Source organism: Triticum urartu, chromosome 7A, assembly GCF_056163025.1.
Source record: "Triticum urartu cultivar PI428250 chromosome 7A, HENAU_Tu73, whole genome shotgun sequence".
Lineage (NCBI taxonomy): Eukaryota > Viridiplantae > Streptophyta > Magnoliopsida > Poales > Poaceae > Triticum > Triticum urartu.
The window spans coordinates 53,885,139-53,905,979 of record NC_141879.1 but is presented as its reverse complement, the minus strand read 5'-3'; the positions used below and the strand labels follow the sequence as shown (position 1 = coordinate 53,905,979).

At 42.2% G+C, this 20,841-nt stretch overlaps 1 protein-coding gene across 1 annotated transcript; it reads right to left on the bottom strand.

Moving 5' to 3' along the window:
* Positions 1 to 938: 938 nt before the first annotated feature.
* On the bottom strand, positions 939 to 12,679 carry ABCG31 (pleiotropic drug resistance 3). The gene is made up of 24 exons (XM_087538135.1): positions 12,128 to 12,679; positions 11,930 to 12,050; positions 10,427 to 10,515; positions 10,093 to 10,177; positions 9,794 to 9,956; positions 9,386 to 9,462; positions 9,164 to 9,308; positions 8,676 to 8,977; positions 8,316 to 8,594; positions 7,283 to 7,599; positions 7,036 to 7,196; positions 6,789 to 6,892; positions 6,495 to 6,651; positions 6,316 to 6,411; positions 5,812 to 5,936; positions 5,408 to 5,740; positions 5,038 to 5,328; positions 4,877 to 4,960; positions 3,277 to 3,410; positions 2,940 to 3,167; positions 2,246 to 2,417; positions 2,083 to 2,170; positions 1,779 to 1,945; positions 939 to 1,545 (listed from the first exon to the last, which is right to left on the bottom strand). Exons 1-24 carry the CDS (start codon positions 12,442 to 12,444, stop codon positions 1,279 to 1,281), a joined length of 4,302 nt encoding a protein of 1,433 aa, XP_087394261.1. The 5' UTR covers positions 12,445 to 12,679; the 3' UTR covers positions 939 to 1,278.
* Between the last annotated feature and the right edge of the window lie 8,162 nt (positions 12,680 to 20,841).

The following is a 20,841-nucleotide window of genomic DNA, read 5'->3' as shown; positions in this document are numbered from 1 at the left end:
GTGGGCCGGCTCATCCTGGTGGTTTCGCTCCTATGTCGGTTCCAATCCATGCAATGCTAGCGCTCGACGTTCCTATGAAACTCATCAAGGCCGTGAAGAGGATCATAAGAGGATTTCTATGGTTTGGGAAAGTGCAAACGAACGGGGTACATTGCTCCGTTGCATGGGATATGGTGTGCATGCCCAAATGGGCCGGCGGATTGGGAATATCGAACCTGGCTTGGCTAAATATCACCATGCAAGCCCGCTGGCCTTGGCTACCATGGGAGGACAGTGAAAGGCTGTGGAAGGAATTCAGCATAAGAGTGCCGAGGGAATCAATGGCTTTGTTTCAGGCAGCCACGAGGACCATGGCAGTAGGTGGAGCACTAATATCCTTCTGGGAAGACCTGGTTGGATGGCACGAGAATAGCGGATACCGCCCGCCTAATTTATGCAAGCGTTCCTCGGTGCTTAAGGGAGGCCCGAACGCTTAAGGATGCTTTGTCCACCGGATCATGGGCCATCGATGTGAGGCCGAGCCTAAACTTCCAGGCTCTACAGCAATACATGTCCCTATGGCAGCGGGTGAATGGCTTCGAGCTCCATGATGGAACTCATGAGTCCTGGTCCTGGGAATGGGATGGCAGATTCTCCGTCCATTCGGCATACGCCGTCAGGTTTGCTGGGAGAGCGGTAGCTCCAATAGTGGAATTCACATGGAAATCTAAAGGCCCGTTGCGACCCGGTTCTTTCTGTGGCTTGCGATGAAAAACCGAGGATTGAGCGTGGATCGCATGGTGCGGCAAGGCCTGCCACATCACGACTACTGCCTGTTTTGTGACCAAGAAGTGGAGACACTGGAGCACATCTTGCTCACGTGCGTTTTTGCAAGGACGACCTGGCGAACAATATCTATATAATATGATACACACACTCGCGTATTCAAGAAAAAAAAAAAGAAAACAGATGTTTTAAAGAAAACAGAAGTTGTCGTACCATGGTCCATGGCACCCTAACCGTGAAATTTTTCATAATATGTTCAGAAAGATTAAACGTTACCATCCTTCCAAAATACACAGCATGCATGTACGTACATTCCACGCAATTTCTAATTTGCATCTCGCTGTACACTTGTAGTAACCTTTACCAACTGTTTGTCTCCTTCCCTTTCTTCAGACAGCACGTAGTACCAACTTCATTGGTGCTTCATCCACCTAGTATTTGCAAACCACCAAGAAACAGAGTATGGTGTCGACACCAGCCTTGAAATTATAATGTCTCGTATACAGAGGGCAGTTATCTTCTTTGGAAATTAAGCATCTTGATCGAAAGCGCGTAAACTGAAAAGAATAAGACGCAGAAGGCAATGAGCACTGCAATAGTGACACCCGTCATCCCCTGTTCACATCCCAGGTTTTGCTGGACGAACTGTTGGACTGTCCCGTCAAAACCAGGACCCACGATCCTCGTGTCGACATCTCCCAATTGCGATGTAATGATGCCTTTCAGGGTCCAGGCCACTGGGCAGATGTAGTAGAACCAGATCCACCAACCTGGTATTCTCTGGAAGGGGGAGAAAATAATCATCAGAAGAGAAATATCGCATAGCTCAAAAGCTAATGTATCTTCTGTATCAGTCTTATGATAATCGAAACAATTTGTCTAACACGAAGATTTTCTCGCCATTTCATCATTTTGTGGAAAATGAGGAGCATTTTTCAACTAGCTAGAGATGGTTACAAACTGTCTCAAAAGAACAACTGAAGAAAAATGTTATGATGCTTTTAGCAACTTACAGATTGGGGAATTAGGAACCCAGAGAAAAGATTCCATGAGGAGTAAAATGCTGAGGCTACCACTGCTGCCACTGATTGTGTTGGCGTCAAACCTACCGCCACCATCCCATAGAATGTGAAGTAGGTAAAAGTAAGGAACATGTAAAGGAGGTAAAGGAGCAATTTCCCTGCAGTTACAAGACATGTTTCTTTTATCAGGATACAAATGGGGAAAGCTGCACTAAAACATAAATAACCCAACAAGCATGCATATTGCCCTGCACTTCAATGGAGAATGGTTTTCCGAGGGTGACAAAGAACTTGCCTAGGTTCCTCTCGTAGTTGATCATGAAGTAAGTGATGAGACCGAATATTAGTGTCTGAGTCGCAATATAAGGTATCTCTATAAGGCCCTGAAGATTTCATGCAATTGTTAGACACAGGATTTTCCAGCAACCAAAATGGATGCTAGAAAAAGGTTAGCAAACCTGAGCTGCTGCATATGGGAATGATGAGTACATCTTAGCAGCCCGTTCTCTGTAGTAGACTGCTCTCTCAACGGAAATTATAGGCTGTACTGACGAGGCATTATTTATTCCAAGAAATAGGCATGCCGAATATAAAGCTCCCATGACAAGATACAAATCCCCGGTTGTTTCTCTGCAAAATTATTTTATGTTAGTGACACAAACTAAAAACACACTTTCAAACTTGTATCAGATATTCGAAATGCAAGACCACATCAGGTTTTGGACACGTAGTGTTCCAACAAGAACCTTTGATGTTACTCTTTTAATAAAAATAAAATATATATTACGAAAAAATGTTTTTCATGGAAAATCTAATGATAACATGTTCACCTGAACAATATAGGAGGTGTTTGAAAGAGCTTCACCCCACCTTAACTCCACTTCTCCTCTACATCGCATGTTACTAATTTTATAATATACTGTTTTTTCAAAGGAAAAACATATTACCTAATTTTCTATCAGATGCAGAATTACTAATTTTCAAATTATTTCTGTTTCTAATTTTATTATACACAATTTAAAGGGGAAAACGCAGAATTGTTGGAGACGCAAACTAATGACATGGAATATATAAGTATTCATGTGGATCACATTTATCTGAAGGAAACACGGATAAGAAAACATTGTAGAAAACTATTTGCTGAAAATTTACCTCTTCATCCCAACGTTCCAAAATATTGAACCAAATATAAGAGAAGCTATTGCTGTGTAAAACAATCTCACGACATTGTACTCAGGGCTTCTCCAGTAAATAAGGCCTTGCTTACGTAGGCATACTCCAAATTGAATAAGACAACCGTGTGAAAACTCAGTTGTGAACTTTAAAGGTTTTGAGCCTGAATCCGGAACACTTAGTTCTTCTATTAAATCTTCCACATTCCTACAGTGTAACAGATAGATCTGTAAATCCTGTTCTGAACACTTGCAAAACATTATGTGGAACACAAGAATTGCAGTTGGTGGAACTTATTAAATATAGCAGGAATCACCTGAACTGATCTGAGTTCTTGTACACCGTTGCAAAATCTAAACCAAGCCTTTCTTCACACGCTTGTGTGCTCACTTCAAGCATCCATGTTGCTGGGTTGTAGCCTTCGCGTATGGGAGGGACTCCAGGAATTCCCTGTGTGGCCCAGACAAATATATGAAATATTACAAGTTGAAGACAAAATATTACCGACATCAAGCTTGCATATCAAACATAGATAGAAATTTGTTTTTTTAGTAAGTCTAGATACCCAATTCTTAAGAAAAAAAGAAGTTTCTCCTATGTACATGGACACTAATCAGGCACATGGTCAATTTTTTCATAAACAAATATTGCAGGCTTCTACTTAAATTATTACTGATCAAGAAAACAATTGCTAAAACAAGTGGTGAACAAGATAGGCATGTGCAAACTATCTAGGGATGAAATTCACTCCAAGAGGCTGCTAAGCCATATCCCAAAGTTTCCACTATATCACCCCATTCCTCCATTTATTTTTCTTTTCCCGGTACCTCCAAACTTTTTCTTTCCTGTACTACCGAATAGACTGATCCAGCTGAGCTAACCAATTTTCCTTAGTCTATCCTGTTACTGCTGAGTTATTTACCCCAGCACCTCTGAGCCTTTGATTCGAGCTTTTTGATCCATTTCATACAATCTCTGTTAGCTCCAGTACCGCCGAGTTCAACTATATCCAACACTTCCGAGCTGGAACTTTGCCGTTGCTGCAAGAACTCCACTCCAATACTTATTATAGTCATGGTACCTCCGAGTTCTATTTTCTCGTGCACTTCGGAACAAGTTATTCCTTCGCCAGAGATTAGCGATACCATTGTCTGGTACCTCCAAGCTTCTTGCATCCGGTATACGGGAAATATGCTTCCCATCTGGCCGATTCAAAATATTGAATGTGTCCTGTACCTACAGGATTTTCCATCCAGTACTTCTAGGCTAGTTCATTTGTACTGTTTCAATGGTTAGGTTTCCAACTTTTAATAAATGGACCACATATCACTTTGTATGGAAGAGCTAAGTGTGCGAGTTAGAACTAATTCTGAAGACCACGTACCATTTGATTATTACTCTTGGAAGGGTGTATGCGCATCCCCTAGATGGTTATGAGTCACTTGAGAGCCTTAAAGGAGTGAAGGAAACAAGAGTTTGTACATGACCTGGTGATCGCCTTCTACATGAAGAATAACCCCAGGTGAGGCCTCCTTAGTGGTTGCAATCGTGGGCTAGTAAGGTCCTTTGTGGAGAAGAGCTTGGTGGTCTAGGCCTTTGTGGCCAAGCTAGCCGAAGACTTGTTTTTGTGGCTTTTGGACTTTGTATCTAAATCTTCACCAACGATTAGGATTGCGGCCAACAATCGGAACCTTAAGAAAACATACTCGTGTTTGCTATTCCTTTCTCTCACTGTCTACTTTCTTGCAAGTTCTTTCTTCTGCAATCTGAATCAGTTGCTTGTTTAGGTTGTTCTAGGTGAGTAGAAATAGAAAGGTTAAAACTTGCCAATGAAATTATGTACCCCCCCCCCTCCCACCTAGACTTAATCTTTGATCCTGCGGTTAATAAAGAAACAATACAATTGCTGTGGGTACCTGAAAATAATGAATCATATCTATTGAGTTAACACCAAGTGAACCTCCATATATTACTCGACCTCCTCGTTTCAAAAGTAGTAGCTGCAAAAAAAGGTTGAGAACCTTCAACACATAGGAACAATAAGCAATGGTCGGTAAAAAATGGAATGCGTGCAAACCTCATCAAATGATTCAAAAATATCGATACTTGGCTGGTGTATCGTGCAGACGACAGTTCGTCCGGTATCAACAGCATTTCGAACAGTGCGCATCACAATGGCAGCTGCTCGTGCATCCAAACCAGATGTAGGTTCATCCATAAAAATAATGGATGGATTTGCAACTAGTTCAACAGCTATTGTAAGACGCTTCCTTTGCTCCGTTGAAAGTCCACTAGAACCTTGTTTCCCTACTAATGCATGTCGCAATTCATCCAGCTCTACCAATGACATGACTTCTTCAACAAATGCCTGCAGGGTAATTACAAGTATGTATAAAAAAGAACTAACATTCTAGAGCATTAAGATTGTGTCAAAACAAAAGACACACCTTTTTTGTTTCTCTACTTATGTCATTTGGAAGCCGTAAGGCTGATGAAAACCACAAGGACTCTTCAACTGTTACTTGTGGTGAATGTATGTCATTTTGTTCAACATATCCCGCTATCCTAGCAAAGGTTTGTTGTTCTTTTGGATGGCCAGAAATCTTGATATCACCTTCTATACACCCACTAGTTTTTCTGCCAGCTAAAACATCCATAAGTGTTGTCTTTCCAGCACCACTTGAACCAACGAGTGCAGTCAGGACACGTGGCCTAAATACTCCGCTTACTTCAAACAACAACTGCAGTCTTTTTTCAGTTATTCCTCTTGCTTTCATTTCCTATATGAAATTCTGGTTTAGCTGAGGCACAACAGTAAATGTATTCACAATATAGAGATTTTGCATGTAACCTTTGGCATGTCAACAAAATAGTTAACATTGTGGAACGTCATGGTTATGGGTTGAAATGGTAACATCCCCTTCCTTCTGGTGCCTTCAGTGCTCACTTCAAGCACATTGGTCCTGTTACATTTTTCTGCAAATTCATCCATAGATAAATTTTAGTTGTTACTATATAAGTTATGAAGTTGAAATAATAATAATAATAATAATAATAATAATAATAATAATAATAATAATAATAATAATAATAATAATAATAATAATAATAATAATAATAGTGTAAATCTTCTCAAGTTGCAGAAGGCTAGAATATTAATAGTTAACCAAATCAAATATGATATCATTTATGAGTGATTATATTGTTCACTGAGATAAAATGAAAGTAGAACACATACTCTGAAGAAAGAACATAAACAAAAAAGAATCTAAATTGACTCCAGAACTATCACTAGGAATAACAGTTGTACCTTGAACAAGAAAAATCAAGTCACGCTAATAAATCATGAAATTACCTGTAGTTGTGTTTCTATCGGAGGTAGCACCGGCAATTTTCAAATCTTTGGATTCCTCGGAGTTAGCTAGGATTAGTGCCTGTGCCTTTTGAAGGGCTATAAGTTTTATTCTTAAGTTAGAAAAATAAAATGGCTGCCGCAAAATGTGATTTTATGAATTACTTCATTTCAGTACTTACGGTTAAGGTATGCCAATGCAAGAGTAAACAAAACATTGAACAAGAGGGCGTAAGCCAATAAAACACCAACCCCAATCCAGTACCAGTAATCCTGTGTCCCCAGATCATGTGCAAGAAGTACATTGGTTCCAATTGTATTGTTCATATAACTTGAAACCTGGTATAAAAATATTAGTAAGGGAAAGACGGAAAGTTAATATATCAACCAATAAGGAAAGCTAAAACGGGGGGGGGGGGGGGGGGGGGGGGGGAGGAGGATGATTTACGACAAAAGATGCATGCTAGTAAACAGACCTTTGACCATCTAGAATCTGAGAATTCATTAACTGAAATTGCACGTTGCCCATACATTAATGGGGAAACCCAGTACGCCCACTCCCACCACGGTTTTATGGCCTCTAAAGGAGGTAAATTTTACAACATATAATCAGTTGAATTAATAAGGGACAACATAGGAGTCACTAATAACCTATCAAAGATAGAAAGAAGTGCTTTTCTAGCACTATAAAAAGATAGCTCGCAAGAATATGAGGACACTAACCTTTAGGAATAATAAATCCCCCCAAAAGAAAAATAGCCATCATGGCAGCTGATCCAAAAGTGTTGGCGATTGTCATGTCTCGTGCAATAGCTCCCATCATCCGGAAAAGGCCCAAAGCCATTTGATGTATAGAGAACAATAGCAACATAAAGCGAAAAAATCTGCAGACGATTTGATAATTATGACGCTCAAATAGAAATGCAGTAATGGATAAGATTATAGATGAGAAGGGTACAAATTTAGTTACCTATCAACAGTTGGTGCAAAGCCTACTGTGTAATAGACAACACAAGACCACACTGTGGCTTCAATAATAGAATACGGAATTCTTAGTATCCAATTGGGAAGTGAGAAAGCCCATGCAGGATGAAAGCAATTATCTCTTTGCTTATAGAACACCGGAAGTCGAAAAATAGTTATAGACAGTTCTGAAAAACCATTAAACATTATATGTACAAGCCCAAAAAAAAGACAAGAGAGATAGAGCTCTCCATTTTGCTCATCAATTGGATGTAATCTTGTCCGTAAAAATAGTGTGCTTGTAATGAGCCCAACAAAAGCAACCTGCATGAAATTATGCCATCGTTACACATATAGTCATATATTTGATAAATAAACTATGAATGAAACAAACTGAAAAGCCTTGCATTTTACACATTCTAATTGTAATGCACAGAAATATATCGTAGAAGAAAATATATGTATCAACAGAATGCAGGCATTTAAGCCCATATCAGAGACTTTTTGCACAAATATTATCAAGGATGGTAACATAGTGCAACCTTTGAAATGTTCTAAAGTAAAATTGTTCAGGTTTGTGTACTTTTGGACCCCAATGACCATTTACACCACCATTTCAAATTAAAACACATCCATTTTCCTAAAAATTAGAACAAACAAGCAAGAGAATTTCAAGTTACACCGCATGTACAGATGCTAAAATCATTGCGCATCTGCACGATAATTCTATGCATGTACCCTCTGTTCAAGAAAAATAGTTACATCACCAAAGGTAGCCATTGTTTTTAGGAAAACTCTTTTTACAGCTGTCAATGTTCACGACAGTTGAAAATAATTCATCTATAGTGTCTTATACTTTGTGTAAATAATTTTGATCCATCTTAAACATTGCATAATTTTTATCCATCTTGTAGGTGTGATGCACACATTGCTACAAAGCTCATGTAATGTAGTGATGATTTGGAAGTTACAGACATCCAGTACCAGTTAATTTTTGAGAAATAATGCAAGGAATATGTAATGTGATTACATGAACGTACTTGGCATGTCCTAAAAGTGTAGAGGAAACGGTGACGGCTTATGAGAATAAGCTCCCTGGCAAAACACGCTCTAATGAGGCTATATTTTGATATGGCAAACTCGGATCGGGCAAGAGCCTCAGGAGAATTTGTATGACCGTCTGAATTATGTGGATGGAACTCAAGATTTCTACCATACGGGGAATCTGTAAATGCAGCAGCCATTGCTGACACAGGAATAAACGAATATGGTTTTGACAGGTCAGACCAGTACTGAGCTTGATCTTTCTTTGAAGTTACCTGAAACCGAAATTACTTCCAAGTTAATCTTATCATCCTTTAAAAATCATATGTAATTATCAGCTTTTAATCAATACTTACCTCCTGGAGAAAATCAGCAATACCCTTGCGTGGTGGCAATGAAAATCCTAATGATTTAAAGTACTCCACAACATGGTCAATCTGGCCTTGGTAGACGATCTTCCCTTCCGACAATAGAATTAGATCATCAAATAGTTCAAACGTCTCTGGTGCAGGCTGAAGAAGTGACATGAGCACGGTTGCCTCCATCTCATGGACGAAGTTCCTCAGGCACTTCACTATTTGATAAGTTGTTGAGCTGTCAAGACCTGTTGATATTTCATCCATGAGAAGTGTTTTTCTAGGTCCAACAATCATTTCACCTGCAAGAACAGAACAGTGTCACAAGAACTGTCTTGTACCACACAAGACCCACATCCAGGAAATGCATGGTGTGCCGACCAGTTTATTCAGTAAGACAATAATAAGTACCAAGAGCACAAGCTCATGGAAAAACGAAAATGATGGAAGGCATCAGAGAAATTTAAGCTGTAACAATCCTATGAAACCTGTTGTCACTCTCTTCCTCTGACCACCAGAGACACCCCTTTCCATGTCGCTGCCTACAAGGGTATCCGCACATATATCCAGCCCAAGCACTCTCAGCACATAGTCGGTAACAAGATTGTGCTTATCTCCTCCGACTGATGCTGCCTGACCACACAAAATAGATCACTTTGCGGAACAAGATGTGCCATATCAGAAGTATAGCCAAGTAGTTAAGTAAGAACCTTCATAAAAGCGTCTATCTCGGGACTAGGACGCATGCCTCTTTTTTGTTCAAGATTGACCAATTCTTTCAAGCATTCTACACAAGTAATAAATTGTAATAAACACGGGTACTAAAGAAGGAAAGGAAATACAGTATAATGCAACTAATACACTGTAAGTCACCAACCTGGAAACAAACGGATTACACCTTTCATATCTAAACATAGTATATTGAAGTTCAAGTAATATAAAATGATTATTGGTAAGGCTTTAATGTGAACTCCACCTTCCATTATATTTTGGCATAATTTACTTAGTAGCAAGTATTAGACTATAAAAGGGGTTATAAATTTGAACCCTGTACTGCATTATATATATAGTCTACAAAAATAAGCTATGGCATGGAATGTAAGAAAGCGAAGCTGAACCTCCCCAGTTTTCGCTTGCGCCTTGGCATTTTGCAGCAAAATCTAAAGTTTCCCTTACTGTCAGCTCCCCAAGATGGTTATCTGTTTGACTAATATATGCAGAAGTTCTTTGTACACAAAATTCATCCAAAGCAATTCCATTGTAGGTAATCCCTCCACTTTTCTGTTCAAGGAACAGGAGAAAAAATGAGCAAAATAAAGGAATACTAACCTGTTTTCTCAACCAGAAAAAACAATTTATGGTGGTTGCATGAAGAAAAAGCGCATGAGCACACGGGAAAGATGCTAGTTGACCTCACCTTTAGCTTAGGATCCAGTTTGCCAGCTAGGGCCAGCAAGAGCGTTGACTTCCCAGATGCAGGTGGTCCCAATAATAATGTCATCCTTACATGAAACAAAATGGAGCAGTGTCAAAAAACTACACAGCCATCATAATACAAGCAGGTTGTTACATGAGTGATAATGTATACATTACAAGGGGAGAACTGTGAACATACTAACATGCAATTATGCAAAGACACTTGTTTTTTTATGTAAACTGATGTATGTGCATTAAACTTCATTTTAGAGTTTTGATATACCATGTTTCCACCTAATATAAAGAATTATGCAGTAAGAAGACTTGCGCCTCACCTCCCAGGTCTCACAATGCCACTGACATCATCCAGAATAGTGAGCTTATGCTTATTAGGGTGTAGGAGACGACAAGCAATAAGAATTCTCTGATTGCAAATACATGACACAAAAGAAAACATATCAGATTAAATCTTCTAACAGGAAGAATAACAAATGAATGAATCTTCAACCAAAAATAAGGTAATTAAGCATCCAGGTAACTGGGGACGTCATAGCCACTCTATTCGAAAGAATATAGATAGCAACATTTCCTCCCAAATAGTGCAGAATAATACGAAGTAAGGTAATGAATAATAATGGGATCATAATTTACCAGCTTATGATTATATCTTCTCCTTTGGCTACCTGATTTTCATAGAGTGAAGTGCATTTTAGTCCTTCAACCTATGGAGAAGTATGGATTTTGTCCCTGAACTACTTGTTTGATGCAACCTTAATAGATTCAGTCCTGAGAGCAGTATTCCACGGTCAAACCCGGTTTTGACTTGACATGGCATGGTTTTGGCTACTCATTACTCTAGTTGGCATAGGCTACCATGTCATCGAGAGAATCTCCCCCTCCCACCCCCACTCTATCTCTCTCTACCTCATCAAACGCCACCCCTTCCTGACGAGAGCAAGCCATGTTAGGCAGAGTCCGAGGTTGAGGGGGATGGGTCGGCCACAAGTAGCACACAAGAGACGAGCTCGCCGTTGTCGACAAGAAGGCCATAGAGAATTATGTCATCACCATCACGACTCCCAGGCAGCACACGCTGACGATAGTTTAGTGTCACCTCATTAGAGTTGGCCGTGTTGCCCACGCAGGCTGGAGCAGATTTTCTCTCCAAACGAATCGTTGTTTTGCGTAAAGTCTCCTTTGGCTACTGGATTATCAAATAATTATGAATTCCGAAATAGAACCCAATAGATCAAACATTGGAGCAAATAAAACAATTAAATTCAATCGTTGTTATCCCAGATTCTCATCTAAGAAGGCCGTAACTAGCAAAACTTCTTTGAAAATACGAGGACACTGATGGAGGGTAAATATGCTCGTGTGTATGTCTCATCGGGCGAAAACAAAGCCAGACACTTTTAGACTTGCGGTTGCAAACTTGCAACTCATAGTGCTAGGCACACGTGAGACAATTTAAGTAGGCCAAAGCATGTAAGGTGAGACAATTTAAGTAGCCACTTTTAGACTTGCAGTTGCAAACTTGCAACTCACAGTGCTAACCACACGTGAGACGATTTAAGTAGCCCACAGCATGTAAGGTGAGCAGGAAAGCTCGCATGATAAGGATATTTTTATTCACGTGAACTGCTGTCTATCGCATGGATCTCCTTTTCGCCCGGCCTCCGTTCACGCAAGTTATGAGGGTTTCGACTTTCGTCCGATGATCGATCAGATCAATAATATCATGAATCGCGGGCACTCAAATATATTGTCCCCTGTAATTTACTTAAGATTCTAACAAATTGAACAAACCGATCTGCAAATATGTAGTATAAGCTTACCTCGGTGACGTCGCGGACGTAGTTGGGGAGAGTCGGCAGCGCCCTCCTGCCGACGTTGACCTCCGTCGAGACCCTCAGATTGCGGAACCTCACCTCCACGCGCGGCACCTCCAGCCCCACCCTGCAGGCAACGGCGATCGATAACCCAGCACAAGGATCTCCATGGAGGAGTTGGAACGGGGAGGTCCGATGCATTACGCGTCGAAGCGGGCCTTGATCCCGCGGAGGAGATTGGCGTTGTCGAGCTCGGCGGTGGCCAGCGCGCGGCGGAGCACGCGCTCGAGCCCAGGCCGGTCGAGCCTCCGCACGTCCACCACCTCGGCCCCGCTCCCTTGACCTTCACCGTCGCCGTCGGGATCGGGGAGGACGATGGCGTGGTTGCGCCGCTTGGCGGAGGGCAGCCGCTCGATGGCGGCCCAGAGCAGCTCCTCCTCGTCCCGCGCGGCCGTGCTCGCCGCCTGCTCCTCCACGTCCAGAGCCACGTGGCCGACGCCGCTCGCCATCGCCATCGCCATCGCCGCCGCGCCGCAGCGATGCGCTTGGAGCGGGCTGGTGGTTTTTGGGTTTTGGAGGGGAGGAGTTCTGGGAAGCGACGTCTGGCGAGGGAGTTTATACGAGGCGGGTCACGCGGGCGTGATGAGCCCCCGATATCGCGTGGGAGTTGGATCTCACAGTTTGAACGCAGCTGCATGTGGGGAGAGATGAATCTCACCGCCTTCCCCCGACAGAAGAGGGCGGGCGAGAGTTCGGGTTTTCTTTCTCATCTGCATGCATGCATGATGCATGCTTGCGGCGTGATTAAAACCCACGCGCGCCTACGCCGCACGCACGCAACACCAACACCAGGTCCACGGCTCAACCGGCCTGCCGCCCGGCCGTAGTCCCGGTCCATACCTACCTTTTCCCCTGTCAGGTGGGCCCGTGCCTCCGCGGTCCACTCTAACACTCCTCACATCACAGAGGGTGCTAGACTTTTCTTTTTTTGAAAATGAGGGTGCTAGACTTGGAGGCACCAAAGATGCGTTCGCTTACCTGCATCGTTTTTTTGCCCTTTTGCATATTTGTCTCAGTTGGGTCTGGTTGATTATATGTAGGCAAAAAACCAACATCTGCATGTTGATTGGTTGCCTGCATCTCCTCTCTCTACATCGTAGCACCGCCTCTACGCTCGTGTTTGATTGCTTTCATTGGTTGTGCTCATCACGCTCACGTGACCCGCCTAGTATAAACTCCCTCGCCAGACGTAGCTTCCTAGGACTCCTCCCCTCCAAACCCCACAAACCATCAGCCCACTCATCACACATCGATGCACTTTGTTTGGTTGCATACACTAGACATGATACACAAAACACAGTGTTGCATGGTGGAAGGCTGCGGGCAAACTAAACACGTTGTCCAACCATGCACGCCTAGTCGTTGCACTCCAATGACTTGCCGTCGGTCCCGGCGGCCGACTTCCCGCCCTTGCTCTACCCATCTAACTGGTGGCCGGCCGTGAACGTGGCCTCGACGGTATCGGATGGCGCCACCGGTGGGACTTCTTCGGCGTCGAGAGCCGCTCTATGGCACTTTTTGTTGAGCGGATTGATCTAGTTGAACATGACTAGAGAGAGCCATGACGCCGTCTCGTACGACGTCGCCACAGCGGCATGATCAGGCGCACCACCCCGCTCCTCCTCCCCGCTAGAAATGACCGCCGAACCACCGAGGCCGCTGGAGGCGTCGACTGCGAAGTATAGCGGAGGAAGCGAGAGACAAGCATGGCGAACATGATGGGGTCATTGGGGAGGATGGGCTCACCTGCGACGAAGCGCGCGGAAGCGGAGCCAGAGAAGAGCGCGGCGAGTAGCGTTGTCCCCATCCAGAAGACACGGAGGTGCGGCGGGTGGGCGCGTGACCCCGGCTTTCTCCACCACGAGGAAGGTGCGCTGGACCGCGACCCACTCGCCCCTGGCCCTGCCCGTGGGGAGGAGCAGGAACGCGAGCGCTAGCAGCACGAGCAACGCGACGTCCAACGCCGAGGACGGGGAGCAGGCCGTCTAGCCACCACAGGGCGGCGGAGGAGGAGGGGTCCGGCATGGTAGAGGCGCCACGGCGGAAGAAGAGCCGCTGCAGCCGCAGAGGTCGAGCATGCGCGACGAATTGGACAAAATTCTTCCAAAATAGCTCCCAACATGAACACAAAATTAAGCATTTACGGGTGACGAAACTACAAACCGATCACCTGAATGGACCATAACATCAATGTGCATCTTTTTTGTGTGGAGTTTATTACGAATCGAAGTATCATTGTGTAGATTGGAAGGAAGGAGGAAGAAGGGGATTAGAGAGGAGGTTAATGGAGGTAGGAGAAGATAGCACCCCTCCTATATCCTCTCATGCAACGGGGCACACTACTTGCGCTCGATCTGACTCGTCTCAGCATGGCTCGCAAGAAATGGCCGATTCTGCTGTTCCTCCAGAGACAGGCCCATAGGTACTTTGAGGTTCGTGCGAGCCAGGAATCAGATGCAGCCCAGGCAACCAAACGGGCCAATGTTTTCCCGCGCTGTCTTGGCTGGAGCTAATGCAACCTACCAAATGCATCCCAAAGTTCCTTTTACAGAGCTCAATGAAAAGGATGAGTTGTACCAGAATTCTAATTCTGCCATGGCAGCCATGAACGCCAATGCTTGGATGTGTTGTGGATGGCGCACCGGAGATACGTTTCTACATACCGTTGTGCATGCCAACGATTGTCTAAAATAGGCCACTCGATGACCCCACAGTATCAGCATGACGCCCATGGCAGAGGCACATGTATTAGTCTCGATTGTGAACGATGGGATGAAATTCAGGAGAGTGAGCACCGACGTCTCTATTCTAGTGTGCTTTAGTTGCTCAACGGCAGAGGAAACTACGGTAGCCCACTATAAGCCCTTTTGGATAGTAATTGAGTGAGAGGTTTGTTAATGATGCCATACAACATGACAAACGTACGGTTATAACTAGTTAGCCCAAGTAATACATGCAAGTCTGTTTGATTAGTCGGTTGCGGCCAAGCCTTTACAGACGGGTTGCCACATCGTGCTTGCAGAGAATGTGGCCCTAGTAATCGATATTATCAAGGGTGAAGGAGCATTTGGAGGTCAATTAGATCACCGCGAGGACAATCCGAACATGCTCAGGATGAGTATATAGGATTGGACAATACACAAAGATATTGTCTAATAAAACAATGACGAACTTGTGTGTATAAGCGGCGACCAATGAGTTCATCAAACACTGGATAACGTCCGAGCATTCGTTAGTCTAACCAGCATGATCCAGAATGGAAAATAGTTACGGTTATGGTTTTCAGTTTTAGATTCAAAATTATTTCGTTCACTGTAGAAATCACAGAATTTCACTGATATATTTCAGCCATTCATCGGCCAACCGATTGTATATGCGATTTACTGACTTGTGAGTGTGTTGTTATCCAAGTTGTTACGAACGTGGGATACGGGAACCCAGTTCCTATTTGACGCATTAAGCGTCACTTATAGGATACTTTGATACATGGCGCACACCTCTCCACAACACTACATTGCAAATGAGCCGTCCCATGTAAGATTTCTTGTTACGGGTTTAGTAGCTTCTGCCGGTTTATAGTGTGCCTTTTCTTTCTGATTTTCCTAGCATCCGTTTTCTACCTTTTCTCTTTGTATATTTTCTTTTCTCGCTCAAGTATTTTCTTCTATTTTTCAAATGCGTGAACTTCCTTCAAATCTCAAACTATTGAACTTTTTTTCGAGACCATGATTTTTTTCTCAAACTATTGAACTTTTTTTCCTAATTTGTGAACTTTTTAAAATTAACAGTTATTTTCAAATTCATGAAAATTTCAAATTTATGATTTTAAAAAAATTGATTTTTTTAAAAAAAATCAATTTTTAAAGATTCATTTTTCTCTCAACAATCAATGATCAACCAGCCAATGGTCGACTAGTTTAACCGGTCAACGGTTCACAATCAACTGAGCGAACAAAATGGAATGACTGAGCGAGCAGGCGCCAACAACGCTAACTGGCGGGAATGCGCCAAATAGGAGGTCTCTTATGGGGATGTGTCAATTTGACCTTAAAACACCTTTGGAGAGTCTATGTGGGCTAGGCCCAATAGCATACGAGCGCTCACCCTCTTGACTTGTGCCCTCCAGATACCCTATGCTGGTGCAGAACTCTTCTCCCATTGATAAGCCCTTGAAGTTGTGAATGTGCTTAGCTTCCCGGTCCATTTTCTTTTGGATGTTGATGATCATCATAATCTCGACCTCTTCGTCAGAATTCGATGAATCGAAGAACTACTTTTATGAAGCTCTATGGGTCCATCCTCCTTGTTCGATGAACCATCCGGATCCATCATTTTGCCTAAAAAACAATCACAAAAAGGTCAAACATTCTATTGAAGACATGAAGGTGCAGTCCGAGAGTAGTCGGGGCGTACCGCGGCGGCGTCCTGGTCGGAGACTATGTTCGTGCGGGCAAGATGGAGGGGGCTAGTGTTTTGGTGGAGCTGCTGGTGCTATGGGCTCAGTACGGTGGCGGAGCAAGGGTGGCGGCAGAGCTAGGGGCAGGTCGGGGCGGACGAGGGAGTAGAGAGGAGAGTTGACGAATCGGGAAGGTCGAAGGGAAATTTGGTGCAATTTGAGATGGGGTCGACCTAACTAGTCCGACGTGGCGGACGCGTACGGGCACACCCTCGCCTTGCCATATCCACCCCAGGTTTCAGTAGGATTGGAGGTGTGTCGGTCAGACCTGACGTTTGGGGACAGTATGAGGCGTCCATCCGGGTCAAGGTTTTTCAACAGTTACTGACTAAGCCATCTGTCCAGGCAAAGGGGGGGGGGGGGGGGGGGGGGGGGAGGGTGCCCAGCTGTAAATGCTCTAAGCTGTTTCCATCCACATTTCGTGAGGACGGATTTTACTATGCAATTTACTAGTCCTGTACGCTACTACTAGTACTGGATCTTCTCAACCGTCCATGGCGTGGGCATTCTAGGAAATCATTGTTAGTTATTTTATTTTAATTTTTATTTTTGGAAGGGCACTTTAGTGGATACATCATTTTGCACTCAGATGATGAACTTTAAAATATTTAATTGCAAATTTTAACATGCTCCTTCTTACACTTTCTTTTTACATGTTAAGTAAGAAGATAAGAACTATTCAGACCACCAATTAATAAGATCAATGGCTCTGGTCTATTATATGGCCTTACATCTCATGTGAAAAGAGGAAGTAAGAGGGAGCGTGTTAAAACAATTCTAAAATGTTGTGCATATCATTCGATGCAGAGGCTGAAGGCATTTTCATCTCTTTTCTGAAGAAAAACCAGACACAATCTTCTCTCTTAGTTTCTTCGCATTAGCAAAATTAAATGGGCCATGATCACAAGCTCAGTTTTGCTTCATAGGTAATCCGACTAGAGAAGAGTCAATCAGCCCAGACGTCCTAACCAACTAGCTCTACAATCTTGCTGATTTCGTCTAAGAAATCAAGCCAGTTTTGAAATATGCATCACGGCGAAAACTACTGTCCTCGGGTAGAAAAGGCACTCATGAGAGACAAAGCTATTCGAGGTGCCATGGTGAAAACATTCATGGATCCAGTGGCCGGGCAGTCGTGCTTGATGAAACCACAAAACTGGTCCTCCTAGCTTAAGGTTGACTAGAAGTTGTCCAAAATTTTCCCTATACCTTCCATTTCCATGAGTAATTCATCACAAGCAAACTTACAGTATAGTATGGAAGTATGTTGCATTGCTTGTACGGGTGGGAAGGCAAAACACTAGGTAGCGGCATGTGAGGAGGAGGGAGGCATATATAAAAGTTAACGGAACATACGGTTACCATCATAATGGTAGCTCGAAAATGTAGGTGAGACAAATTCTGCAATTTTAGACATTAACGTAGATACCAAATTGTTTGTCTTTGGGTCAAAATATTTCAGTTATAACAATAATAGACACAAATTCTAATTATTCAAATACTTTTATAATTTGTGTAGACTTCTTTTGTTCTAGACCCTTCCATACTTCTATTATCTAACTTTTCACCACTAAAAGGATTATTTTCTTCTTAATTTTACTACTGGCAAGTTTGCAAGCGGTTCACTCCCATTAAAAGTAGTATTTTAATAAGTTGCCCCATTACAAACAAGTCATTCTGGGGAAACTGAATTTCGTTCATCGGGCAACATGATTACAAAAGTGATGCTTGCAATCTCGTCAAGGGCATATGCAACCAGCAAGCAGTAAGCTATTGCATGCGTCCCATTTAAGCGAGAATATAACTAGCAAAATTTACATTACCCATGATTTTAACTATATGAATCCTCCTTTCTTGAGATAACAGCAACCTAGTCTCCATAAAGTTGTGCATGTGAGCTGAATGATCTTGTCTGATGCATAGACCAATTTCTCAGTTACAGTATAGTCAGTCTCCACCACACGGTCCAGTTCAGTAAAGTTGAGGGCCAAGATAATACCTTCGTAGATTGCAGTTTTTAAAGATTTTGGAAAATAGTCATTCCGAATAATTCTTATAGATTTCAAAAAACTATGCATGATTTACACTTTTTTATGAATTTGAAAAACATTTAGGAATTTAAAAATGTTATTTATATTTTTAATTTAAAAATGTGATTTTAAAACTACTCATGTATTTAAAACATCTGTATGAATTTAAAAAATATTCACAATATTTTAATTTTTTAGAAATTTATAAAATGTTCAAGAATTTAAAAAATGTTGGCAAAAAATATGAAAAAAGGCCTGAGAAAGAAAGAAATAAAAAAGAGATGTAGAATAAGAAAAAAAATAAAAAGCCAAAAAAGAAAAGGAAGCGATCCTACAACCTTTTTCATTAATTTTAGAAAAAGATGCAAAGAAAGATGATCGAAAAAATGCTAAGAAAGAAAGAAAACATGCAGGAAAACTGAAATAAAAAACATCCAGAAAAACCCTAAATAATTAGCTATGGTCACACCACAGAAATCCGCGAGCACTAGTAGGGATAGAAAAACGTATTTGTTGAGCCAGCCCGTGTTGATCCCTTGAGGGAACCCTTGCGTTTTGTGTGGGAGGAACTAGTTAACGAGCGCTCCTTCAGAAGCCTCGCAACGATCAGCGTCACTTGCCGCGCTCTCAGTCATTCGCCACGTGTCGCGCTCTGGACGCCCCCTTCGGATTTTGTTTTTATTTTTATTTTTTCGCACACGCTTTCGGCTTTTTAAATGGTTTTTTCCTGGTTTTTTCGACGTGTGGTTTTCCTCCGGTCTTTCTTAGCTTTTCGATAAAAAAAATTGAAATTTTTTTGTGCGAAAAAACGTGTTTTCTTTTATTTTTCTTTCCCGAAAGTCACGGTTTTTCTTTCACGAGAGGCACGGTTGTGCTTTAACGAGAGTCACGGCCGTGCCTTTCGGAAACGAAAAAAAACACGTTTTCTGTTTTTTTTTCTTTCGCGAGAGTGACGGTTTTGCTTCCGCGAGGGGCACGGTTGTGCTTTTGCGAGAGTCACGGCCGTGCCTCTCGGAAAAGGGAAAAACAAAACGCATTTTCTGTTTTTTTTTTCTTTCGTGAGAGTCACGGTTTTGCTTCCGCGGGAGGCACGGTTGTGCTTTCGCGAAAGTCACGACCGTGCCTCTAGGAAAGGGAAAAACAAAACATGTTTTCTGTTTCTTTTTCTTTCGTGAGAGTCATGGTTTTGCTCCCGCGAGAGGCACGGTTGTGCTTTCGCGAAAGTTACGGCCGTGCCTCTAGGAAAGGGAAAAAATACGTGTTTTCTGTTTTTTTTCTTTCGCGAGAGTCACGATTTTGCTTTCGCGAGAGGCACGGTTGTGCCTTCGCGAGAGTCACGGCCGTGCCCTCGGAAACGAAAAAAAAACACGTTTTCTGTTTTTTTTCCTTCCACGAGAGTCACGGTTTTGCTTTCACGAGAGATACGGTTGTGATTTCGCGAGAGACATGGGCGTGCCTCTTTCGGAAAGGAAAAAAACGTGCTCGCGGTTCGGTTTTTTCGTCCGGTTTTTTTCATCCGATTTTTTTCGTGAAAAAAAGTTCGTCAGAACCTATCAACATGGGATCTAGTTTTGAAGCTCGACGCGAGGAATCCAATGGTGAAAACGGTTCGAGATTTGGACGCACGGTTTAAGAGATAAAACGTTTTGAATAAACGGATCTATCAAAAAAGGAAAAACTCCCCGGTTGCGACAAGTGGCGCGTTGCATGTGCGCCACTTGTCGCGACCTGGGAAGTGGAGTGTTCTTTGCAACGAGTACTCCTTAATTAATGATTTCGGTTTTGTGTCACGGTGAGGTAGCGCGTACTCCCCTCGTCGCGTGGGTGTCGTATGGGCCAGCCCATTTTCCTTTTTTTTTTCTCCTTCTTATTCTTTTTCCTTATTTTTCTCTGTTTTCCTTTTTCTTTCTGTTTTTTCTTCTTTACTTTTTCACCTTTTCTTGCGAATTTTATGTTCATCCAATTCGTAAAATGTTCATTCAATTCAAAAAATTTCACTGGGTTAAAACTAGTTCATTAAAATTAAAAACAAATTTCATAATATTCTAAATTTGTTCATCATTTTCAAGAAAATTGGTCATCAAATTCGAATTTTTCTGATCATGTTCAAAATTTGTCTAACAAATTCTAAATTTTATTATTTTTCGAAAAATCTTCATCAAATTCGATATTTTTCATCGATTTTGATTTTTTATCGAATACATTTGTTTCAATCAAATTCAAAATTTCTTCAAATATGTTTTTTGAAATAATTGTTCATTTAAATGGAAAAATATTCATCATATTCAAAACAAATCGAAATATTTTTTCATAAAATGTTCATCAATATCCATATATACTATCTCTTGATTTTAAATAACAAACATTTTTCA